Source organism: Pieris napi, chromosome 2 (genome assembly GCF_905475465.1).
Source record: "Pieris napi chromosome 2, ilPieNapi1.2, whole genome shotgun sequence".
NCBI lineage: Eukaryota > Metazoa > Arthropoda > Insecta > Lepidoptera > Pieridae > Pieris > Pieris napi.
In genome coordinates this window covers 8289254-8313517 of record NC_062235.1, presented here as the reverse complement: position 1 = coordinate 8313517, position 24264 = coordinate 8289254, and the positions used below count along the sequence as shown (strand labels likewise).

The 24264-nt window shown below is 31.7% G+C and overlaps 1 protein-coding gene across 2 annotated transcripts; it reads right to left on the bottom strand.

Annotated features, from left to right (window-relative positions):
* Positions 1–1909: 1909 nt before the first annotated feature.
* Positions 1910–24264, bottom strand: LOC125059138. 2 transcript variants are annotated; one of them, XM_047663378.1, is made up of 3 exons: positions 22947–24264; positions 4476–4609; positions 1910–4042 (listed from the first exon to the last, which is right to left on the bottom strand). In XM_047663378.1, the coding sequence occupies exons 1-3, from the start codon at positions 24132–24134 to the stop codon at positions 4039–4041; spliced, it is 1326 nt and encodes a 441-aa protein (XP_047519334.1). In that variant the 5' UTR covers positions 24135–24264; the 3' UTR covers positions 1910–4038. The 2 variants fall into 2 exon arrangements, with proteins under 2 accessions (XP_047519334.1, XP_047519344.1); XM_047663388.1 differs by lacking the exon at positions 1910–4042 and having other exon boundaries at positions 4472–4609.

Sequence of the window (24264 nt, the reverse complement as noted above, 5' to 3'; positions counted from 1 at the left end):
AATGCTCATTAAATTTCTAATTATAATCTAGCGTATCTAGTTTTATATCTATAGATGCTCGTGTCGGTGAATATAAACGATTTTAACCTTGAAACTAATGAGGGACGATCTAATATGTACACAATTTTGAACTTTAATATAGAAAAGTATATGGCAAAAAAGATCAAATCTGGAGCGTGACTTTTGGCAATCTTGCAATTAAAATATGTATGTTGTTGTTGTTGTTATAAAGTCTTTACGAACAGGGTAAAATTATTAAGATAAACATAGAATACCGTTAATAAATAATTTCTTTAAAAGTTAATTGATTATTAGTCTATAAAGTAGGTTTTTCAATCAAAATAAATTGAATTATATTTTATTAAATGTTATTTTATTTTTTGTCAATAACCTTTCAGAGTGATACACTATGTAAATCTAGTTACTAAAGGTAAAATGCTTTTTAAAAATCGTGTACCACGACGACTATTGCGTCATCATATTTAAATTCTTGGCCCCTGAGAGGTTCCTTTAACCGCGGCAATAGGTAGAAAGCCGAGAGCTAGGTTCGGTGAAAATGGAGGATATTCCATCATTAGGAAACCATGTTGAATGGCATCGCAACTCTGGACTTTTACAAGGGGACGTTATCTTAATCAAACATACAACGAGTTTGCAACACCACTGCTTGCCTCTTTCCTTAAATTTTAAATATATTCAATAAAGATTTTTTATGTCAGAGGTTTTATCTTGTTAATTTCTTCTTTCTACGGTCATCCTACCATACCAATGGCTTAAGTATTATCCGGCCAGTTTATTTTTTCCTTAAGGCCACTAGTTAAACAGCGCTGTTTAGTAATGACGCTAGATTGAACGGTTAATTAAGATAGTTGGCTGCGACATAATATGTATATAATGTCTAGGCTAAGCCTGACAGTATTTATTTATTTTTCTTTCCAAAGAGAATGTGTCGCATCACTATTTCTTGAATACAAGGGGTATTCATATAAATTGAATTTTGCTTCAATTACACCAAGTCAATTAGCGTTTTGCTAATTATTATGAATTAATAAAAATGAAATAAATATTACTTAAAAATTACATTATACAATACATTTAAAGCATACATTCCAAAAGCCTCTTTGCCGTATAATTAAAATCGATATCTTAAGAAAACGCGAAAAATAAAATATTGAAGGATGCACTTTTGTCATCTCAAAAATATTTCTATATATAAAGAAATAAAGCCTTAACTTCCGAATTACTAGTTTAACATTGAGATAGTTGCAAGCTTTTAGCATATCCGTTTATAAAATATCTCGCGATGTAAAGCGCGGAACCCCGCATGTAAGAATGACCACATTGACAAGGTATTGCAGCGCCATCTCTTGGTGTATATCTAAATATAATAAAACTTCAATACATAGTTTCTTCAATCGTTAGCGAAAAGAAGATCTTCAGAGGATTGAAGAAGAAGTTATTTATTAATACTAAACATTGTAGAAGAAATAAAATCCTTCTACAAACATTTTATTTATTAATGATTAATATAAATATTCATTCTAATTGTTTATAGCGCCACCTAGATGAAATGAAGATTAACTTTTGACAATGTTATATATATGTATATGTACTAGAATTATAATTTAAAAAAATTCAACATTTATAGATTGAACATAACATAAATAGATGGCGCTTATAGTCTAATCTCATTTGAAAATGGAACGGAATGGATGGCGATAGTAATAATAATTAGAAAATATTAAATATAATAATAAGACACCATATGATATCAAAAAAGTTCTTTTGACCACAAAAACTTAGTTTCAATGAAAAATCATACTTTAACATTGGTTTAAAAAGATGCTCATGACGATTATATTAACTATTAAAAGGCTGCTCAAGGTTCGTTGTAGAAAAAAAAACTCAATTATTATAATAGCCTATAATTCAATTTGAAATTAAGCATATATTCAATACATCATTATCTAAAATAAACAAGACTTACATACTCTTAATTTCTGTACACACTTCACCTTATTCTTAATACAGGTAATATTCGATGTATGAAAGAAAATCAATTACATTAATGGCACTCATAGCCTACATGCATTATTTACATGCCACCAGAATTCATACTTACAATTATTTTTATTATTAACGTGTCGTAACTGATATAACAAATGCAAATATAAATATTATTTGTTACATACATTCTTATTATTTGTACAATGCTTATGTACAGTTTTGAATTCTATTTAAATGAGGTTACAATGTAGTAAATATTAGGTACAACTTATGTTATTCGTAATACTAAGATATAATCGAATATAGTTAAAAGTATTATGTTTATTCACAATGCCTAAATTGGAATTTCTCTAGTACAAAAGTCCCGGTATTTTTTTAAATTAAGTCTGTCGTTCCAGTCGCGAGAATTTAACTCATCGAAACATCTGAATTCCAATCACAAACACCACTAAGAAGACGCGATTGTACATCGTTTAACATTCTCACATCCCTTTTCATGTCCTTAGACCGAAAGTAGTTTGCAACAAGCTTGACCCTATCGTATTAACACTGTAAGGAGATATATTATTTCAAGCTTGGTAAAAAAAAATACAAATAAGAATCCGATTGATCGTTGGTACGCCATTTGCGTACGTAAGTTTTTTTGTCTACGGTCCTAAATCATTTAGAAAGATGTTCTGTTCCTCTTTTTTCTAAGACAAGTTACTAGAAACGAAGGCGGGTGATTTTAATGTTTTATTAATAAGTGATATCTAGATGCAGTTCGATATAACATCTTTGGTTGTTTAGTTTTTTACTGAGCTCCAAGATCAGTCATGTCTTAGGAGTATTAGGTAAAAACAAGTGAATGGTAAGTGGCAACATTTCTGTGAAGTAAACACAACGTTATACGTTGAAGAATTAACAACTGTATTCATAAGAAGTTAAATTAAGGTAGAGTGGTATTAGTTGGATTGTTTTTTTGAAAAAAGGAGGTTTTAATTCACTTAAATATTACGGAAGATCCACTTTTCCACAAAATGTTTGCCGTTGTAACTTGATTGTAATATAATGATGTTCAAGCTTTAGCTAATAAATGAATATCGCATAGTTTTTGATCACATTATGAATATTTTTTTTAAATCCCATTATTTTGCAAATTGTAGATTTCTATGTGAACAAAGGTGTTTACAAAGCAATCAATACATAGGTTTATGAGTCATAACCATAACACAAAGGGTCTCTCGCAATGCGAAGTACCGTTTGGCACTTTCTAAATACCAACATAAGAATAAGATTTTTCTACCGATTTTAAATTTTAAATTAAACTTAAATTTTTGTCGCATCTTTTTTCTATTATTTAAAAGAATTTTGACATTGCCACTTCAATAATATGTTTTTAGGCATTTTTTAATTTTATATAAATCAGATCCAGGTCACAGGAACAGGTATAGCACCATGACAGGGGAAAAATTTAATTATGTTACTTCATATGTAATTCTACAATGGTTTCCAGAAATTTATTTCAGATCTTGGCAATATTTAATTTGCCAGACTTACACTCGTTTACTGAAGTTAAACAATATTATGTAACAAAGTTTTCCTAACTTGTATTTTATGATATTGTATAATAAATGAAATTACCATTTATCCTATTAAAGAAATTATATAGCGTTTTTTGAATACAACCTTTTTGCTGTGTATCATTGTATTAATCCAAACAGCGTGTACACATATTTTTTACCGGACTTTCAACAAAGGTACATAAGTAATATGCGCTTTTTTCAACATTTACATGTATAAAAATCAATATAAACGAACGCAGCTGTACAAAAAACATCGAAATGTTGTATTAAATTATTTAGATACAGTATTGACTCGTGCAAGACTAAACTCTTTATCCATTAACCTCGTATGACTTACATTTTCCAATAACTTGTTAGTTACAATATTTAATATCGTATGTATGTTTATGTACTGTCGAACAATGTTTCGCCTGTTCGTCGGGACAAAACTATTTGTTGAGATGGCACTGCCGGCGTTGGCACGATGTTATCTGAAATTCAGAAATAAAACATTATAATCAAGTAAACGTCACGCGATAAAAATATGAAGAAATTGAAAAGAAGAAAAAAACTCTATTTACTTCAATGCTACTTAAATTTCTGAAAGTACTATTGTAGTTAATCTACTGTAGTAGTTCTAAAATAGTACTACTCAAACGACTACCAGCAAGTACAGAAACATATTTTGATAAAGTCAGTTTCATTCAACTATCGTATTATTATTTTTTTAAAGCAAAGACCATGGTTTTTAACTGACTTGAAACAAACACGAAGAAGGATTTTTATATTTCGACGTGCTAAACTAGATACCATATCACATACACATCATAAGAAATTATCAATGAGACTGATACATTATCATTATTATATTAACAGAGGCTTGCATGTTAGGTTTGAGCAAAAATTGTCTTTTTTTATATTTACCTTGGCGCATGTCGCCCTCTCATCATATGTGGTGGTATTTCGCGTCTTTCGATCTCGTCTGAGTTTAATTGTAGCCCAGCCACCAGCTGCATGATCTCTCGCTCCTTTTTCAACTCTTCACGACCTGTCTCCACCTGAAATCGAAATATAGAATTATTAATATTTTGGTCTAAAACTGATACTACAAATATAGGTTGCTAGAGGACTTTTTCGTGTTGATCCAACTGAAAATCTTATTCGTCCTTATTAATACAAAATATAATATTGAAAAAAAAAATAGCCGCCTTAAAGTTAGCGGAAGATACTATGTAGGTAATACGTTAAAAAATCAATGTAATATGTACCCGGCTGTTACAAAATTCTGTATGAAAATTTATACAATTAGATACGGAAGATTTCCTACAAAATCTGTCATAATAACGTCTAATGACGTTCGAAGTACACGCCCATATTCGAAATAGTATAACTAGAGAATGTTAATTCGAAAACGATTTCCAAAACGCATTCCTGCATACGATATTGGACACATTGCAATACCATTTCAGAAGTGGGCCGTGAATCCTGCGATAACTGGTGCTATATTGACGGCAATGCAACTACGGTACTTGCACAACGCTACACAATTCTCAATTTGATATCATTAATAACAAATACGAGTAATGATTTGGTGAAATCTTGAATTATCATTTCGGCCAGATGAGTAGCGTAAACATGTAAACCATTGTTTAAAGTATGGAGCAGGGACGTTGTTTTGTCTGTTTTGTTAATTATTCTTTTAAAGCGGGGTAATATGACTTTCGTTTGGAATAATTAATTGTTCTGTTTAAAATGAAAACTAGAACGTCGTTTACGCACTAGTTTTCACAGTTTTAATTACAACTAATAAGTTCCAGGGACTATAGTGATTTGATTTGAAGTAAAATTCTGCAGCCTTATTTCCATAAACTACAGAGCATTATTTAACGACCAAACATCTCAATGCAGACATGTTGAAATAAAAGAAAGTGTGAACGCAAAGGTAAAAGCTGTTAATCAATTCTTGTTATATTCTGACTGATCACTCTTATGCTGAATAGAAATGTATTTTTATATATATAAAGGTATTTTTTTAAGTCATAGATTTTTGATAGATCCTCATTTTAGACCGTAGCTTACGAAACATTTATAAATTGGCTTTGGCCTATACTTATCATAATTTAACTAAAAATATTTCATCTATGATAAAAGTATTTCGTATTAAAATATTGCGATACTAATTACTAATATAATTTTTTTCTTTTGGAAATTACCACCATTTAGGTCCTTCTTCATTAAATTCTAAAATATCAAGTTCCAAATTAATTAGTTGCGTATGGATTTATATAGATAATGGCGTCTTACATAGATTGTTTGACATATATCTATTCTATAAAAATTCAGTTCATATGACATATAAATATTAAATATAGTTAGAGAAGTCATCATTGATCTGATTATATGTTACGTATCCATTATATAATACGTAGGAAATACTGCGTCAAATTGTTAATTGCCCGGTTCTCTCACTGAATCTCACGTTAAAAATACTGGTATTTAGAAATTCGTATCAAATGTGTGAAAAAAATATGTTGTGCAATAAAGAAGCAAGGCTGGTTTAGATGGAAAGCTGAATTGCCGTAAATGTCATATGAACAAAACTTGATAGCGCACAGTTAATTTTAAACTGATCAAGTAAGCGTTACTTTCAGATCTTAAAATGTTTTTTTATAGACATTGGAATAGTGACCAAGATCCACCTTCTACATAGGTACGAGTATGCAATAAGGGGTTACGTTATGCATCACGTAAGCAGATTTAATGCAATTTATCCCCCCCCCCCTTCCTCTTGTCAGCAAAAGCAAAGCTCTCAAAAATAATAGTACATAAACGTATTAAGTTTTTGTAGGAATCCTCGAAAATGCATTTCGTTTTCAAGCATAGACAATGTGGGTAATATGTGTAAAAAAGTCAATAATTACTGTTGACGTAATCACGAAATAAGAAAATCAAAGACCCCCCTATAGTGCTTACGTAATACTTGAACGGCCCCTAAAAGGGCTCTTGCTGCGCTTCGCACCACACCATTTCAGCCACTGTTTTGCTAAGAAAAAGTTCAATTGTAGTCCTACGTTTAGAAAGTTGACGGTGTCAAAATATTTATAGGTGATAACGCAAACCCGTTGGTGGTGATTAGACAGCTTGCGATATTTTGTGGCGGACAGTTACGGAGAGGGAAAGCATTTGTGGATTGTTATATCTCATGTATGTCTTAATAAAGATTAGCTACAGGTAGCTGAATCTCTTTTGTCATTATTTCTCTCATTCGTCGTATAATTAAAACATCAAGAGCATACCATTAGTAAGCTCCCTAGCATCACATTAACCCCGTTGATATTATACCAAGACATGATAGCCAACGATTTCATATACATATTACACAGACTACGATACAAAAATTGCTTGTATTGCAATTAACTATTCTTTCCGGTCTACGACGGTACAAAGCCAATGTGGCGGCAGCATTCAATCTATTTTCATCCGAATCAGTCTGATAGTAATTAAATATGTAATTTCTGTGAGTCTATGTAATTATTCTAATTAGTTTTATTTTTACTTATTTACAGCTTAAGATCAAATAAGATCTGAATAATTTCGTGTATATAAAACATATAGCTTATCAATACAATCTCATACATTAATCTTCGATTCACGTCAATCAGAAGACAAAGTTACGCCCCTCAATCGAAGCGAAAGGTCATTTTTTTGGTTCATCACGATTATAAATGAAAAATATCGACATACGCATAATGAGTATAAATTAAGCATGAAATTGAAAAATCCTTCAAACATACTTGTGCTGGTTCAAGTTAATATTGATTTCAAATGTTCCTATATTCTATAATTGTTTAAAGTGTACTTTGTAGACTGCGCCTGATAAAGTAACAAATGTTTACCCAATCTTGTTCTATTTGTTGTACAATTGTTCATAGAATACTATTGAAGATACAACGAAACTTTAAATGTCTCATTGTGGGTCTTTTACGACTACGTGACAAAGATGTAGTATTATTATTCGTAAGGCTACCGAGTTTTGTAGGACAGGAAATACCTATTATAATAACAGCTGTCTCAAGAGTCTATATTAAGGTTAATCAACGGATTTAAATCCGTTTACTATGAAGTAAGTAGTTTTGAATTAAGAAACATAGTAATTATATTAAACAGAATGATCTTTTCAAAAACAATTGAAACACGAAAAGGGTTTAAAAACAACTCAATTTTACCTTTCAATAATTGCTAGTAACGATTTAGATTGCAAGATGCAATAATACAACAGATAAGAAAAAGATACTAGTTAATTGATTAAATTGAGCACAGTTACAAACTACAATTCCCACGTCATTGTTTTGTTGTGACATTTCACAAATATCGCCTCGCTTTTGAGACATTCATCTAATCATCATACTATCTCATTGTAATAGAAGGTAATAGATTGTAGCGCCGCTGGTATACTTATAATGTAATAAGTTTTTTGTTTGAGTCCCTAATAGTTCACTTTATGCTATATAAAGATGTCGATCTAGGTGATCATGTTACATAAACTATGGAAGATACAAAACTGGGAGTAATCCAGACCTCTGAACATTAGAGAACTAAAGTGAGCTACCAAAGCTTTTTAAAGTCTTCATACAGTTTGCCTAAGAGACCTTCGGTGTCTCATAAACTAGAAAAGCTGTAGATTCTAAAAGATTTCTATTACACTTACTCACTCCCCTTGCTGGCTCTACGAGCTAAAAATTGTCTGAATCAAGAAATTGTCAGGAGGTGGCTCAAGACAGAAAGCGGTGGAAGTTTCTCGTTTCGGAGGCCAAGACATTTTTATTTACTCAATGAATATTGTAAACGCACATGCGAAGTGTTAATATAAATGAACATTTATTGTATTCGAAACATTACTTTCTATTTTACCCTACACGGTATTTAATGTTTTATATTTATGAGCATAGTAAACAAAAAACAATTGATAGATAATCATTAGCGTATATACAGGGGGTGGGATGGTTAAATGTTAGATCGCAAAACAATTTAATTATTATTACTTTTCGTGCAACGAATCATAATTCTTAATTTGTTTTTAGTGTTTTTTAATTAAGACCACAAGAATTATAATTCCTCATACCAATTGAAACCGTTCAAGGTAGACCAATTGACAATCAAATAACCCTGAATTATTAATATCATAAATACTACTGTAATTCTAAAATCATTGACAATTAACATGCAGGATTACAAATATTAAATGTGTAAAAAAGCTATATCAAATATGTTTCTCGCTCGTTGTTTTACGTAAATACATAGCTAATAACTATGTGTATACATATACATACTATTAACATTATACAAACGTTTATAATTAAATAATAAATTAAAAAAAATATCTTTAAAAAAATACAAAATTATAAGAAAGAAGTTTACCACGCATTGGCTATAGTTTGTTACAATTTCAAATATAAAGTAAATTTTGTATTCGTAATTGAATTATTTAAAAATACATAGTACTATTCTCTCATGTTTCCGTTAATAAAATTTATTTTATAAATATATGAACAAGAAATAATCGTGTTTTTTTTATTTAAATATGTAGATAGTTTTAGTACATTTCATTGTCACATTGTCGGTATTAAAATATCAATTTGATGACGTTTCGTAGGTCGCTATTGTCTATCCATTCAGTATTGTAGCACTGCGCTCATTCAAGGTTGTTGTGCTTTTACAGGCACAGCTGTCTCAACCCGTACTCTAAAACTTTAACTAAACAGGTTCTAAGATCTGGCAGACTACATTTACAATATTGTCATTGATGTTTAAACAAAATAGTTACAGATAATTTAAGCCAAGCAGGAATACGTAGATTTACCGTTTGGTATGTATATATATACTGTACACATGCGCTTGGGTTCGATACCTATTACATCACTATGAGGCGTATATTACCAATCGTTCTGATCGTCGAGAAATTATTTTTATTTCGATATTAAAAGCTAAATATCAGTTGATTAAATAGTAAACTAGAAAGCTTATTAAAACCCAAAAAGCTAAATATTACAAGGTATAACAGCTGAAATTACTCTAGTTTTTCTCTATGGTTTTAGTCTGTTATGGTCTGTTGGGTGAAAATAATACAAGTAGCTTACGTCGACTGAACATGTTTAACAGGAGAGCAGGAGATAAAATTACACATGAGAATGTATACAGGATACAAGATATCAGTTATACTTATATTTTTTTAAGTTAGTAACTTGCATGAATACAAAACATTTTTAGTACGTGCTTATTGATATTATAATTATTCAAATTAATTTCTATTAGCAAATAGAACCTAGATGTTTGCGAACTTTTTATTGATTTAACTGTGAAGGTAATGATTGCGACTGAGAAAGTAAAACACACAAAACCCGTCAAGTTTCTCCCGCCAAAACTGAGAGCAATGACCGTTTGACATTAAATATTTTTATCTGGTAATATAAATAATAAATATATTATTCATAAATAAAATTGAATTACATTTATGAACTGCATCCATATATGAGATAGACTATCGAGCTTGTAATGTGACTTGAAGATTAATAAAAAATATAAACTCTAGTTATTTGAGGTAAAATAAACAATTTCAATCAATTTACATTGATGTAATTGTAATTTATATTATAATATGGTTATTTTAAATCACATTATTAAACGAATTAATATCCTTTAACTATTGTGTTAAAGGTCAAAATAGCTAACGGAAACCGTAGGCTAGTATTAGGAACATGAGTTCGAAACTGGCATTCCAATAGGCGTGCCCTCATGCCACAAACGGCCTCATTTGGGCTTACACAGTCGCAATTCAACTAACCCTTATATCCAAACACTAAGGTCCATGTTTGCGTGTCTCAATTAAGGCGACATTTCATTAATCGCACATGTAAAAATGCAACGAATTAGTATTTACGTTTATGGTGAGCTTGCATATAAACTATGTACCCGGTCTATGCATGCAAATGAGTCTTTTGCATATTTATCACATATTACAAGATACTCGATAAATAATGCAATCTCCAGGCATCGGGTTTAAGATAAGCCATTTCTCACGATCATTCCAATGTTAATTCTATGGTGTTGTTAAGCTTGAATTTAACTTTTTAAGCGTTAAAATAAAAAATAATATCTGTGCAGTAAAAAATATTTCCTTGCGCGTGCTTAATCCTTTTATAGTTGCAAATATGCGATTCTATTAAATTGAGCAAACATGTTGAATAAAAAATATTTTGATTAATGTATTAAATATTTTATTATTACACGTTTAAAGAAAACTTATTTAAAGGACTTTCCACACGAAGTTTCTCTCCGTGAAGAAGTCTAATGGAAATTTATAACAATATTCGACATTGGTTAGGTTTAGGAAAATTATGAAGTAAATATAATGGTAACGAAAATAATAAACCTATCTTACCAGCTGTTTAGGTTTCAATATATGACTATGGAAAGCATTAAATCACATATGCATATAATCTATGTCGATAACGTAACACACCAAGAGATAGTTGCGCAACCACGCATGCTGGCACAACTTGTCGACATAATATGTGCCCAGGCACCGTGAAGGAAATTCTTAAATACTCATTTCAATATGCCACCTTATCCACACCTATTAACGGTCATTTTTCAACAATAATTGACTGATCACTGGTCCAGCACTAAATGATTTACTTCATGCCGCAAAGCTAATTTTAAATAAGTCGCAGAGTCCTCCAATTTAATAATGTACGTGTTTTAAATACACGTTTTTTAATGTCGCTTTTCATAGATTGCAAATTTTGACTTCTTTTTAAGACTTGTTTATAATTCACACGTAGATTATGTAAGTAATGTTAAATGCACTTAAAGTCAATTCGCATTTATTTTATTTCGGATATAAAAAGGGTACTCGCACAAAATAATACAATTAAAACGAAATCTATCGTATATTGTTAAGGAGTGTTAAAATCCAACACAATTGATAAAACAAAGTAGATTCTCATCTCAAACCGATAATAACTAATATTGCTTTCAAAAAAATAATTGAGGATGAGAAAATTTTTAAGTGATGTTCTTAGTTTGTTTGATGGTATTGGAGATAAATCGTTAGAATTAGGGTTCCACAAGTTCAAACCAGTCATAGATCTTTATACGTAAAACGTTTGTCAAATCTACCTTCGTATTTTGATCAAATAATACAACAATAACTTTTTTTTATATTGACATTTTTACAGATATAAAAGCATATACATTATACATAGTACAATATCAAGTTTATAGTCTCACATCACACACACATAGACATGTATAAGATTGAATTTCACTATGGTAGGCCGTTGTTGGCATTTTTTGTAATTACTATTTTTATGCAAGTAGTTGGCTTACTAAAGAAATAAATAATAATAACAAGTCCACAGAATAAACAAATACCTACACTAAATTTATTTACGCAAAAGTGAGTTTATATTAACGGTTTTCGTGTGATTATCTTTAGTATTAAACCTTTGCGAGTAGTAGGTAGTTTCTTACTAAAACTGATAATCGTAATATTACGTATATTATTAGTAAAGCCGCATTGAGAAAATAACAGAAAAACGTAGCTAATAATAAATGACAACCGCTTTCATTTCATTACAAATATAGAAAATATGATATCCATTGTAACATCGCTTTCTATTTTTATCTTGTTTTTCATTTTAACTTTAAATTCCAGGTAGGAGTTATCAAAATCAGTGTAATAAGAAGCTTTTATAAACACGTATTCTTTTGTCACATATATCGCATTATTATATAACTTGAATTCAGAAGTGTGTTACTATGATTCGATGTTATTTTCATAATATAACCAATACCGTAACATTACTCCGTGTTTTTAGTGTATGATTTTCGAGAACAAAAGTGATACAGTTTTGCTTAACTGTAATAATTTTCCAAATATGAGTATGCGTGACGGAACACGCACTATAAAGTTAAAAACCTCCGCGGCAATAAATTTAATTGAATTATATAAATCGTTACTTAATTTGGAGTAACAATTAATTTAAAATAAAATAGGCAATTGAATATATTCATACACATTTTCACAATGCATAATTTTGTAATCGAAACGATATTGTACATTGCATTCGTGGTATTAAAATGTAGATTCTTTGTGGAGAATCTTATAATCTGTGGCATAAGTTTTTGCCGGGACAATTTTATATTTAGAATATATTTTTATTTACATGTAAAATAATCGTTTATTAAACTGTATTGTTATGATGAATAAAAAAACTAAAATATAAAAAGGTTTTCTATAAATCAGGATTGTCGCTGAAATTTGATGCTTAATAAAGTTTATAAATTCATATTCGTGATAGATATTTAAATGTCACTTGTATAACTATAGCTTAACGATTTTTTTACTTTTTTACGCATAATAAATGTAGATTTCACGGTTACCTTCATCATGAGCCGCCGTGAAATTGTATAATCAGTGAATGGGTACCGAGAAAATTACTAAACAATGTTATTACATCGTGTTTTTATTGAGACATTATAATAAATATGGATTACGTGAAATATGCTGCTCTTTTATTTGTTAATATATAAATATTATTTATTCTTATTATATCATATTTATTTGTCTTCTAGAATCTAATTTACGTCACTGATGAAAATTTAATAAACTTCATAATAAGAACTAATGGGTACTATACCTACAAGTTTAGTTAGTTTACCTATAGAGTAGGTTATTAACTTTTATACATAATACTCCAACTCAAGTCAATTGACTTTTTCGTTTTACAATATCGAAATCAGTATTTATTTACTGACACTATATTTTATTTTTAAAGTATTTACAATATTCTTAACTTAATTAGTATTTAATTATAATATTATTATTATAATTAAAAATGGAAAAAAAACTTAAATAAATTTAAAGAATTTGGTCCCTGTGGCAGTGTACCTTTAATGCTGGCGGCATTTCTTCGCTGTATTGCGATACTTATTCGTTGATCGAGGAAAGCACCAGCTCCGTTAGTATCAGTGCCAACTTAAATCTTTAATTAACGCCTATGCACTTGAACCCTACGGCCCAAGAGTCTACTCCAAAGCGAATAAAGTTGGAGGATAGACTAGGAGGATAGAGAAAGAGTTTTTTTTATGTTTCGCCTGCTCTACAGCCGCGCTAGCCTTTGTTTTGTCCAAGGGCACCTCCCTAGGCGGTACACACATCCTATACCAAAGTCCGTCCCGACCTCAAAATAACTCTTCGTGGCATTCGGCCATCGTCCCTTTTAATTCATTCAATAAATTACAATGAAATGTTTCATATGATTAGAAAAGTGAGGATACTATTTAACATTAATGAGTTATTTAAACTAAATACCATATTTTACAATGTAAAATGACCTTATTAATGTAGAATTAATAAATGTCTACGGCTCATTACGACATTCTCAATTCATCAAGCATTGCAAAATATTTGCAACGCCTACTTCTTGTGATTCCTATTAAAATATCTGGTTTTAAAAGTGTATCCGCAGCGATCGGACATCCTGGCTTTCGAACGAGTCTCATTTAAATTCCACGTATGTTACGACATTCGGTACATTCTTAAAACAAGATACTTGATACCTATAATAATATGATGATAATGTATATTATTTTTGTCAAGTTAATCAATATTTCTAGTAGGTATACATCTAATAAATCTTTTAAGTTTTAGATAAACGTTTAATACAATTGTGGCAGTGATAATTATGTTACGATGTATTTTACGTCAGAATGCGTCAATTCTAAACAGATCATAAATTGATTTTATATTTGAAAACAGAATTCATCTTCCAAATTTTTTATAATCTGCGATAAACTGCTGCGTCAACTGTCATTAAGATTGTCTATATTTAGGACATTGAGGTAAAAATTTCTCCGTGGTTTTACGACGTAGGTCAACTGTTAAATCGAATCGTTACTAACAAACTACAATTTAAAAAGTGATACACGTTACGCTCATTTACTTTATAGCACGTGCGTAATTGATACTTCAATGTCAATTTCACTGTTACAAGCCCTTAAAACATTTGCTGACCGCGTCTGTCTTATTTTATATGTTTTTCTACTACGAAAATTTGACGCCATAGTTTACGCTGTTTAAACATAATCGACACAAAAAACCTAGATCAGTATTATATTAAAAGGATATACAAAAGTATTTTTTTATAAATAAAAGTATTCATACGGAGAAAAAGATAGTTAATGCCTGGTATTGACAATACGTTCGTATTATTATTAGAAAAAAATTAGTCGTTTTAAATAGTAGCCGTACCCGCATAGTCATCATTTGCTTTATCTGAAATTGACTATTATTTACGTGAATATCACTCATTTAAAATAATTAACCATGCCTAAACATGCTTGCTGTAAGGCAGAAAGCGTCGTGACAATTTAGCAGTTTTAAATTCAACTAAATCATTTTAAAACTGTGATAATTATACGTGTTGTATCTGATATATGTATTTTTTTACTATTAATTTCTATATTAAACCTAAAAAGGTTCAGTTCACAACTTCCCTTATTCATCACAGTTATTCAAGCGTATTTTTCATATTATCCAAACGTTTAGTACTAAATTTCTATTACAACAAAATGACTGACACGATTGTGCAACTGCTAAGAGGCAGCATTGGAATTTCAAGGTTTCTCCGAACATTAAGACGTCACTCATTCCATAATAATTATCGGAATTATAATTTATAAATTTCGCTATCTTTTACAACTAATGTTTAAGTTTAATTTTCAATCAAGTATACAGTATTTACATTATTAAATTACTAATGTTTTATATTTTAAAAGGGTTTTATTTGCCTTTTTTTACTTAAGGTTTGTACTACGTATATATATTTTCTTAACATATATAATTTTAGCCTTAAAAGCTAAATTTGGTTGAGAATTAATAGAGGACTTTTATAAAGCCTTGAATTTTGATTTCCTATTGTTTTACTGTATTTATAATTACTTTTCCAAAACAATAGCCCGATGCCTTGTTAATTTTGACCTTCATTTTTTTGATTTCATCTAAACTCATGTTATAGACGCTACGGCTGATACAGACGCTGTCTAAATAAGAACTATGAAATAATGGAAATAAAGAAATACTCTCTATAACGTAAAAATGAGTTAAACTTGTTTGGTTTAACCCAATATACATACATTAATTCTTCACTCCCTATAACAAAAAATCTCTATAGCGAATTAAAATGCTCGGTCCCTTGAAATCGTTATAAAGAGTTTTCACTGTATATGTGTGTAATTTCTCTTAATATTCAAGTAGGCGATCGTCTCTTTTACCTTGCAAATAGAACAATTGTTTTTGTTTCTTAGTGCACAAAGTTGCGCAAGCTACTACTATATATAAACACCAAAAATATTTAGAGAAATTTAACCTTCCTATCCTACACGACTACTTAATAATATATCCAGAATCTGTAATATTGGCACTTTGGAAGAATTTAAGCGCAATCGCAGTGAATAGCAAAGATTATTCAAAACACAGAAAGTAAAGGAAAAATCCCATTGTCCAATTTGACGGTCAATTATGCGCAAATTTTGCAGGTAATTTAATCACGAGGTATCGAAATAAGGCAGTTCCGTAACATACACTTTATATTGACTTCAAAGCATCAAAATGTCAAATGTTATTTTCTAGAATCTAACACAGAAATTTACCAGTTCTATAATATACTTTTTTTTTCAATATTTACAGCGATCGTTGTCGCTAAACACCGATCGAAGCAGCGAACTATATGTATAAAAATATAATAAATCCGCATTTATAATCGTTAATGAAGGGGTAATTATAATATTATTGTCTTTATATATGTATTAGTGAAAAGCATACTGACCGTGTACTATTGACCGTTCAACTCGTGTGATAATTAATAATTACTTTAAGCTATAATCTACCATAATACGTGGTGATAAATGTCATAATAGCATTAGTCTTAAATTTAATAAAAATATACCCACCACCTAGCCTTCATCCACCACAGGCGGTCGTGTCGTTTCTTATTTCATTGCAATAAGGTTCACTTTTCAACAAATACAAAATAGGTAAATTTGTACTTATGACAATAGGTCGCACGCGCATCTAAAGTAGTGCAGTGTAACTGTGTCTAGAGAATGAATGAGAACTCGGTGAAATGATTTTTACTGCAAAATGACCAAATACATGAATTTTTGGCACGAATCGCAGTCGTTACACTTTCGCAATTATTATATTAGAAACGATAATGACAAGCTGAGCTCGTGGTTTTGTCTCAATGATGTCTGAAGATTTATTAAATGTACCTAATTTTATTATATTTTGTTTATGTATAATGTTTTACTATGCCAATATATACAATTCGTTCCAGATATATATAAGAAAAACAAATATTGTCACGAGTAGAAAAGTTTAATAGGGCCTTGAAAGATACAAAAATATCATAGAAAAGAGTTCAACGCGTCATTACTGTATTATCGAATATCTGTGTCAGCTACTTAAAATTCTCTTAAAAACTAAATTCTTGTATATAATTTTATACAGAAGAGTAGTTATCCAAATAATGAAGATGTAAATTTAAGTTAAGAAGGCAACTTCTATAATTTAAAAAAAATTAAGAATTTAACCTTATCGATTGATATTTAAAAGGTAGTGTTATGGTCGCATTTTATCCGGTTCGATGTACGAATGATTGAAAAACTATTAATGGAGATTCCTTTCTTTTTCAAAATAAAAATTGTCTTACAAAAATATGCTTCATTAATAAGGTTAATTGCCTTCTAGGTAGTGTTGCCCAAATGCAAGACCAAGACGAGACTTAGGCCAGTCTTGGTATTGTCTTGCGTCAATACACCTGGTCTCGGTCTTGGTATTGGTATTGCGCTCTCAGTCTTGGTCTTGGTCTTGATCTTGCAGCAAGAGTCTTGCAAGTCTCGCAAGACTTGCAAATACCTATTTGCCTATTGCTATTTGTGGGGGCTTGCGGGCTATCCTGGAACATTCACCAATGTACAATGTTCATCAACTAATAATAGCAGGCAGGCTACAGGCATTGTGTTGAGATTAGCAGATTTCATTACAGTGTGCGTAGGTACATTTTTTAGGCAATTTGTCGTACTCGTGACTGGCGCGCTTTGCTACGTAGGTACTGTCGTTAAAGTATGTGTAAGTAAGAAACGATGTAGGTACCTACTACAACAAAATTGTATTCCTTAGAAAAATAATCGTCGTACCTACACGACGATTATTTTTATAGGTACGATAGAAGTTGATAAACCGACACTGCAATTCTCGATGATTTTAAAACAAAATGCGTAATGCACGTTTCAAGTTTGTTAAAATCACCCACTTCCAATTTTGCAGTGCAATGTCCTTTAAAAAGGTATAATAGGTAATCTATATATATAAAAATGAAACCCATTTTCCGTTGTCACGACATAACATGAAAACGGTTTGACCGATTTGTCTGATTTTTTTTAATAATATACCTTGAAGTACGAAGATGGTTCTTACGGAGAAAAATTAAAATAAAATTGAGTGAATCAGTCTAAAAACAACACTTTTCTATATTCCCATACAAAATATTCGTAATAATACTTAAAAGTGAATTTGAACTTTAATACCATAGCATAAAGTTCAAGTGTTAGTGGAGGGGTTCCGGGAAGGTAAATTTTTATTTTTTGACATAATGTATTTGTTGTCTTATCAATTTTCTTTTTTTATCTTACTAGCTAGACCGGTGTCCTGAATAGCAGAATAAGTATAAATATAAAGAATCGACTGTTAGGCGGTACGATGTTCGCCAGGCCAGCTAGTAATAATATAAACTAGGTATATTTTTATTACTTACAACAATTTTTATAAAATCTACCTATCCTTACGACTACATTCTTCCTTGCGAGGACAACATAATCTATTTGCGTCCGTTCTGAGCACCCGGAAACTTATTTTATTCATTAGAACATGGGCAGTGGCGGCGACCTTTGACATGAAAGCGACGGCGGCAACACAAAGTCTAGAAGCGGACTAAATTTTTACCTATTTTGGTGGGGTTGTCAATGTTGGCATTAGCACAGAAAAATAAAATTAAGTAAACACAACGTTTATCCACTTTTCAATAACTAGGTATCCACGATAGAATATTTTTCCTACTAATTTCCTAAGGGTCGATTCGACCAAACTTCAATTTATACACGAGTAACTATACCAAGAATAATCTATTCCATGATTTTAATCTCGAGTAAATCCATAGTCGTTTGTCCACGTAATCGATAGTATAATTGCGCTAGGAATAACAATACGCGAATAGCAAGAAAATGGTGAACGAAAATAAAACTCGGCAAATAAATGTTGTTCTACAACGGGACAGTGTAAGAGCATACATCATGTCAACTCGATTTTGCCGTATTATAGTGTGAAAAAGTAGCTTTTAACAGGTGTCAAACGACAACAAAAAGTTTTTATTTCTTGTTTGTTTGAGGCTTTCGTCTAAAAAGGAACTTCTGTTGAGCCCAGTTGAATTTCATTCTAATATTATAGAAAATAAAAAATCTAAAAATAAATAATAAATTGTTTAAACGTTTCATTATACAATGCCAGACTATTAATTTAGTGCGTTGCGTTGACTTGAAATTAAAACACAGAACACATATTTGTGAAATGATAGAAATCAGCTGATTGGACTGACTGACGCCATTAAATTATTCTAGGAATAGCTGTTATTCCGTGCGAAACGGCGGTATAGTTACAATTCCCGAATAAGCCCACTATTCTTAGAATTTGTAGTTGGTAAAACGTAAAATTTATTTACTCTCGATTAACTGACGATTTATTCTAAGATTAAGATTTACTCTTGTTTGGTCGAATCGACCCTAAGTACTCAGTCTAAATATCTTTTTCATAATTTTTGTGTGTAATTGAATGGTAAACTCTAAATCTTACTAGAGAGCTTTTTTAAAATAAACTTATTGAAAGCACTGACATGGCATATACACTTTTCAATCTTGCTGCTCACATTTTAGTACCTAGGTATCACTCACTATCTATCATTTACCGATATTAACAATGATTATTTCGAAATCAAAATATTCGCAATTCAATAGATGCAATACCTACTTAGTTATTAATTATCATCTCGCCCGACAGCTTTTAACGCTGTAGTGTTCGAATTCAAGCCAGTGTGAGAATGTATTTAAATAAAAAAAACTCAGAGCATTCAATTTATACCTACCTACTGCTGGGACATCTTCAAGGTCATTTAATTTTATACTCCTATACCAACCCTACAGAAATAGGTAAAAATTTGTGTGCCTCTGTCCGTACTCTTTGTCGGCGAATGCGGCGCTCAGTGTCAAATGCTGTGTTACACTTGTTGCAAACCGCGTCTTTGTCGGTAAATTATCAAATAAGTAGGTATTTAATACACCGACCGACCAACAGTTTATTCGCAGAACGTCACATTTCCCCAATCAACTTTGAACCTTAATTCTTTAGCGATAAACTTGAAAATCTGTTGAAGAAATTTGATAGATTGTAGTAGCTTGATGTGCTGGCGTCTGTACCATAGTATTGGCTGCCGTAGAAACTGTTACTAGACCTACTCGTAACTCGACTCGCTGTTAGTTTTAAATTTTGCTAAATAGAAGAATAATATAAACTTTGAAACATAAGTTTCACACCTACATGATGTTTATATAATTTTGTTAACTATAATTTTAAGCACATACCGACCTACGAGTAGGTACTAACGTTAGATCTGCACATCTGGACATAAACAAGCATAACATATTATTATAGGTAGATACCTACAAGATATGAACTTTGCTAGAAAGTTATTAGGGAACAGATTTGTGAGTATTAACACGCTACCTACTTAATAAATTGTTGAAATATAATAAGTACTTACCTACCTAATCAATACAATACGTTTCAGGGTGCTTTCAGACGAGCGGCACGTTGCCAACTGCAGCCCTTAGTTTAGTGTTAGGATATGTGATACCTACGGTTTTGATACTGGGGAACGTTTCTCAAAATCGGGATTGAAACCAAATACCTACTTAATAACGCCCAAATCTCAGTTTGTCTTAACTGCAAGACGCAAGAGTCTTGCAGGCTTAAGTATTGTCTTGCTCAAGTCTTGCAGGGTTCAGTCTTGGTATTGGTCTTGCTATAATAAGGCGGTCTTGGTATTGGTCTTGGTCTTGCAAAAACGCAAGAACAAGACCAAGACTGCAAGACCAAGACCGATTTTGGGCAACACTACTTCTAGGTGGTGTCAAAAAACTACATCTGTATATACGACGATAATTTAAATAACGGTACCTTACTACAAAATAATTATTAGCCAAAGGCAACAGCGAGGTCAGCGAAATCGTTATCCTGAGTTTGCAATACATTTCAAACAGTTTATTACTACATTGCATGTTAATATATTCAGTACAATGTTAAACGATTTTGCATAAAGGTTATTTTTAATATTACTGACTATTATCACCTTTACGATTTAAAATTAAAATACAACTATTTTCTATATATTCTATTTCTTATATTGTTATAATGTAATGACGTGTTTGTCTTAGACATCAAAATATATAAAGAAAAAACTTTTTAACCGGATTAAAGTTATGTATTATTATAAATATCTTCATATAATATAAACATAATTTTATTTAAATGTGCAAAGGTTATGTCAATAAAAGACAATACTACATCAAAATATAGATTTGCTATTATTATTAATTGATGCCTATATTTTTTTTTACATTCCATGATTACGTAATGATGAGCTAATATATGTTTATTAATGGCTGTGTTTTGAGATGCAAATTCCTGAAGTTAAAACTATAGCTTATTCATATTGTGATTTATTTTAGTTAAGTAATTATGAATACTGATATTTGGGAACATATTCTTATGCGGATATTATTGTACTTTCACGTAGATATTTTTCAAAATGTGTACGTTAAAATAAGTATTATTTAATAAAATAATAAATTTGAATTACGAAATATTGAGAATGAAATATTATTTGGTAATCATTATTATTATAATTAATAATAAAAGTATAATTAAGACGTAAGCGTACCAAATTCAGAAAAGAATGGTGTGTCAAATGAACTGTTTTGCTGTCTACCATATGTTGATAGAATAACACTAGAAACACAGGCTTTAACTTAGAACAGATCATAAACAGTGATTCTTCATTATTTAGCAATTGTCATAGATTATGTTAGCAATTTATTTTTTATTGAAATCGTAACGTAATATGTAATTTATATATATATATATCGATTGAATTAAATCTGTGGTAACATCAATAGCGACATTTCTAACTGGTTTGACCGCGTGCCAGCCTCCTTAATCGACGTAACCGCATTGCTGATCAGCGTCTATATTTCTTAAACTACGTGAGTTAAATCATAATTATTTTTGAATTACAGTTGGTACAAAACAATTTCGAAAGATTTCGTTGAAAATGGTAAAAAGTTAATTCTTCCTTCAGTTGTTATTTTTATTTCACTATATGCATTGATAGTATCGTAAACAATCTTAGTAGTAGTAAAACAATAATAACATTCGTATTGAAAATAAATGAATCAATTCTTTTGCTCACAGAACAAGGATCTATCATCTATATATCTAGGCGTATATTATTAACGATGCCAGTAAATTATAAACACAATTTACATTTCTTATGACTTCATAATGATAAGTAAATGACCTTTCCTATTCCGTCATTAGAAGTGTCTCCGGAAGTGATTTCGAAGGCTTTGTAAGTAAAACTTGAAAATTTTTGAAGAAAATTCAAATTCTTACTATGGAATAATCATTATTACTTTTTAATGACTTCATAAAAGGAAAAATACCAAACTATCTGCATAGCGGTATTAAAAAACGTGTCTTAGTAACGCGTGTATTTACTACAGAATTATTGCAATGTTTGTGGACTTGAGTAATCCAAAAATATTACAAAACTCAACGCAATCTCTTCTTCGCTGTAACGTCTTTCGACTTCGTCAATAAGTTTTAATTATACTCAATAACCATGGTTACGCAAAAGCTTAATGTGGGTTAATGTTGCAGCATTAGAAACTAATTTATTAGTGGTAATTTTAGTTTAATGATTAAATTATTAATGACAAATGTTTGTCATTATTCATAATAACGAAATAAATGTATTTGCTAATTTACCTTTCGCTTTAGTATTTATTTTCATAATATTAATGCTTTCATTAAGACACAATGTTCTTTTACATAAATTAATGTATGTAGCTAGAATGTTGGTTCATATTGAACTAGTATAAACTATAAGAATTAATTATTATTTACCCTAGGTACATATATATATATATATATGTGTAACTTACCTCTGGTGGAGCAGCGAATTTAAGGTTTGCTAGAGATCCATGCGATCGACTTCTGTGCTCTTGTCTTATACTGTAAGAAAAAGCACGCTCGTTCATATGACCCTTTTTTCTGTATATTCCGCTGGCGTCTTCAACAGCTTCCAAAGTCGTCATACTTTGAGCAGCTTTGAGAGCAGGCGGCTGCGGTTTGGAGCGTCTTGGGTCGACGGTCGCGTATTGAATTCTGCCTCTTCCCGGAGGCGGAACTGGGCCGTAGGGACCTGGAGCTAAAGCAGCCGGGACACGACCTCTGTGACCAAGAGTAGATGGCCGCGCATGTGGTAAAGTTGCAGCAGGATGCGCAACCAACACCATAGGATGAGCCGCTGCCCAAGCTGGAGGGGCTCGACCTAAAGATCTACCATTCATCATGGGCGCCGGACCTGGCATAGTCGCGTATAATTCATCTGCCGATGCAGATGATTTCTTTTTAGATTTTTTTGTCGTACCCTTTTTCTTAGGCTCTTCAGGCGGCGGGGGCGGAGGTGGCACAGAGGCAGGCCGGGTTATCTGCCGAGGTCGAGGTGCACGAGCGGGATGCGGAATCTCATCGCTCGCATCATCTCTCTCAATTTCTCCGATCCAAACTTTATGATTTTCATCCCCGTCATAAACCTCAACCTCTTCATCTGGCTCTGGGAGTTGTGAAGGTGATCGCTCTGCTTCTAAGCGCTTAGCATATGAACTATCCGCATACGCGTGAAAACAACAACGTACTAGAGCATTGGCTGCCGCCTCACGCCTGCAGATAAAGGCGTGACATTCGAGAACTTTGATTCCTTGAGTGCGGCGCAAAACAGCTGCAAATAAAGGAGGTCGCCTTGCCGCTGGCGCTCTAGCGAACGGAGAGTCTAAAGGTAAAAATCTCGGCGCACCCTCAACACTGACACGTCTCACGGCTGCGCAATAATGAAGGCTCGATATGGGAAAAAATCGCGACACTCTCGAGCCGCTCTCATCGACATTCTCTAGCAAAATTCCATTTGACCACACTGAAAGCCACGAGTCTATGCCGCCGGTTGTCGCTCCCTTTTCCGGATACAATTCGCGTAAAGGTTCCTGGATGCCTTGCAAGCCGTCCTTGCTCTGCTGCGGCACCGCTGAGCCAAGGTACAAAACACGGCACCGGCAGATCGGAGTGGACTCCATTTCAAACACTACACTATCACATGACACTTATGAACACTTTTATACACTAAAATTAGTAAAGTTTGAGCGGTCGTTGCTAGAACGTGCGGCGGGCGCGAGTCGCGAGCCTGAGTGAACGGAATTCAAGATG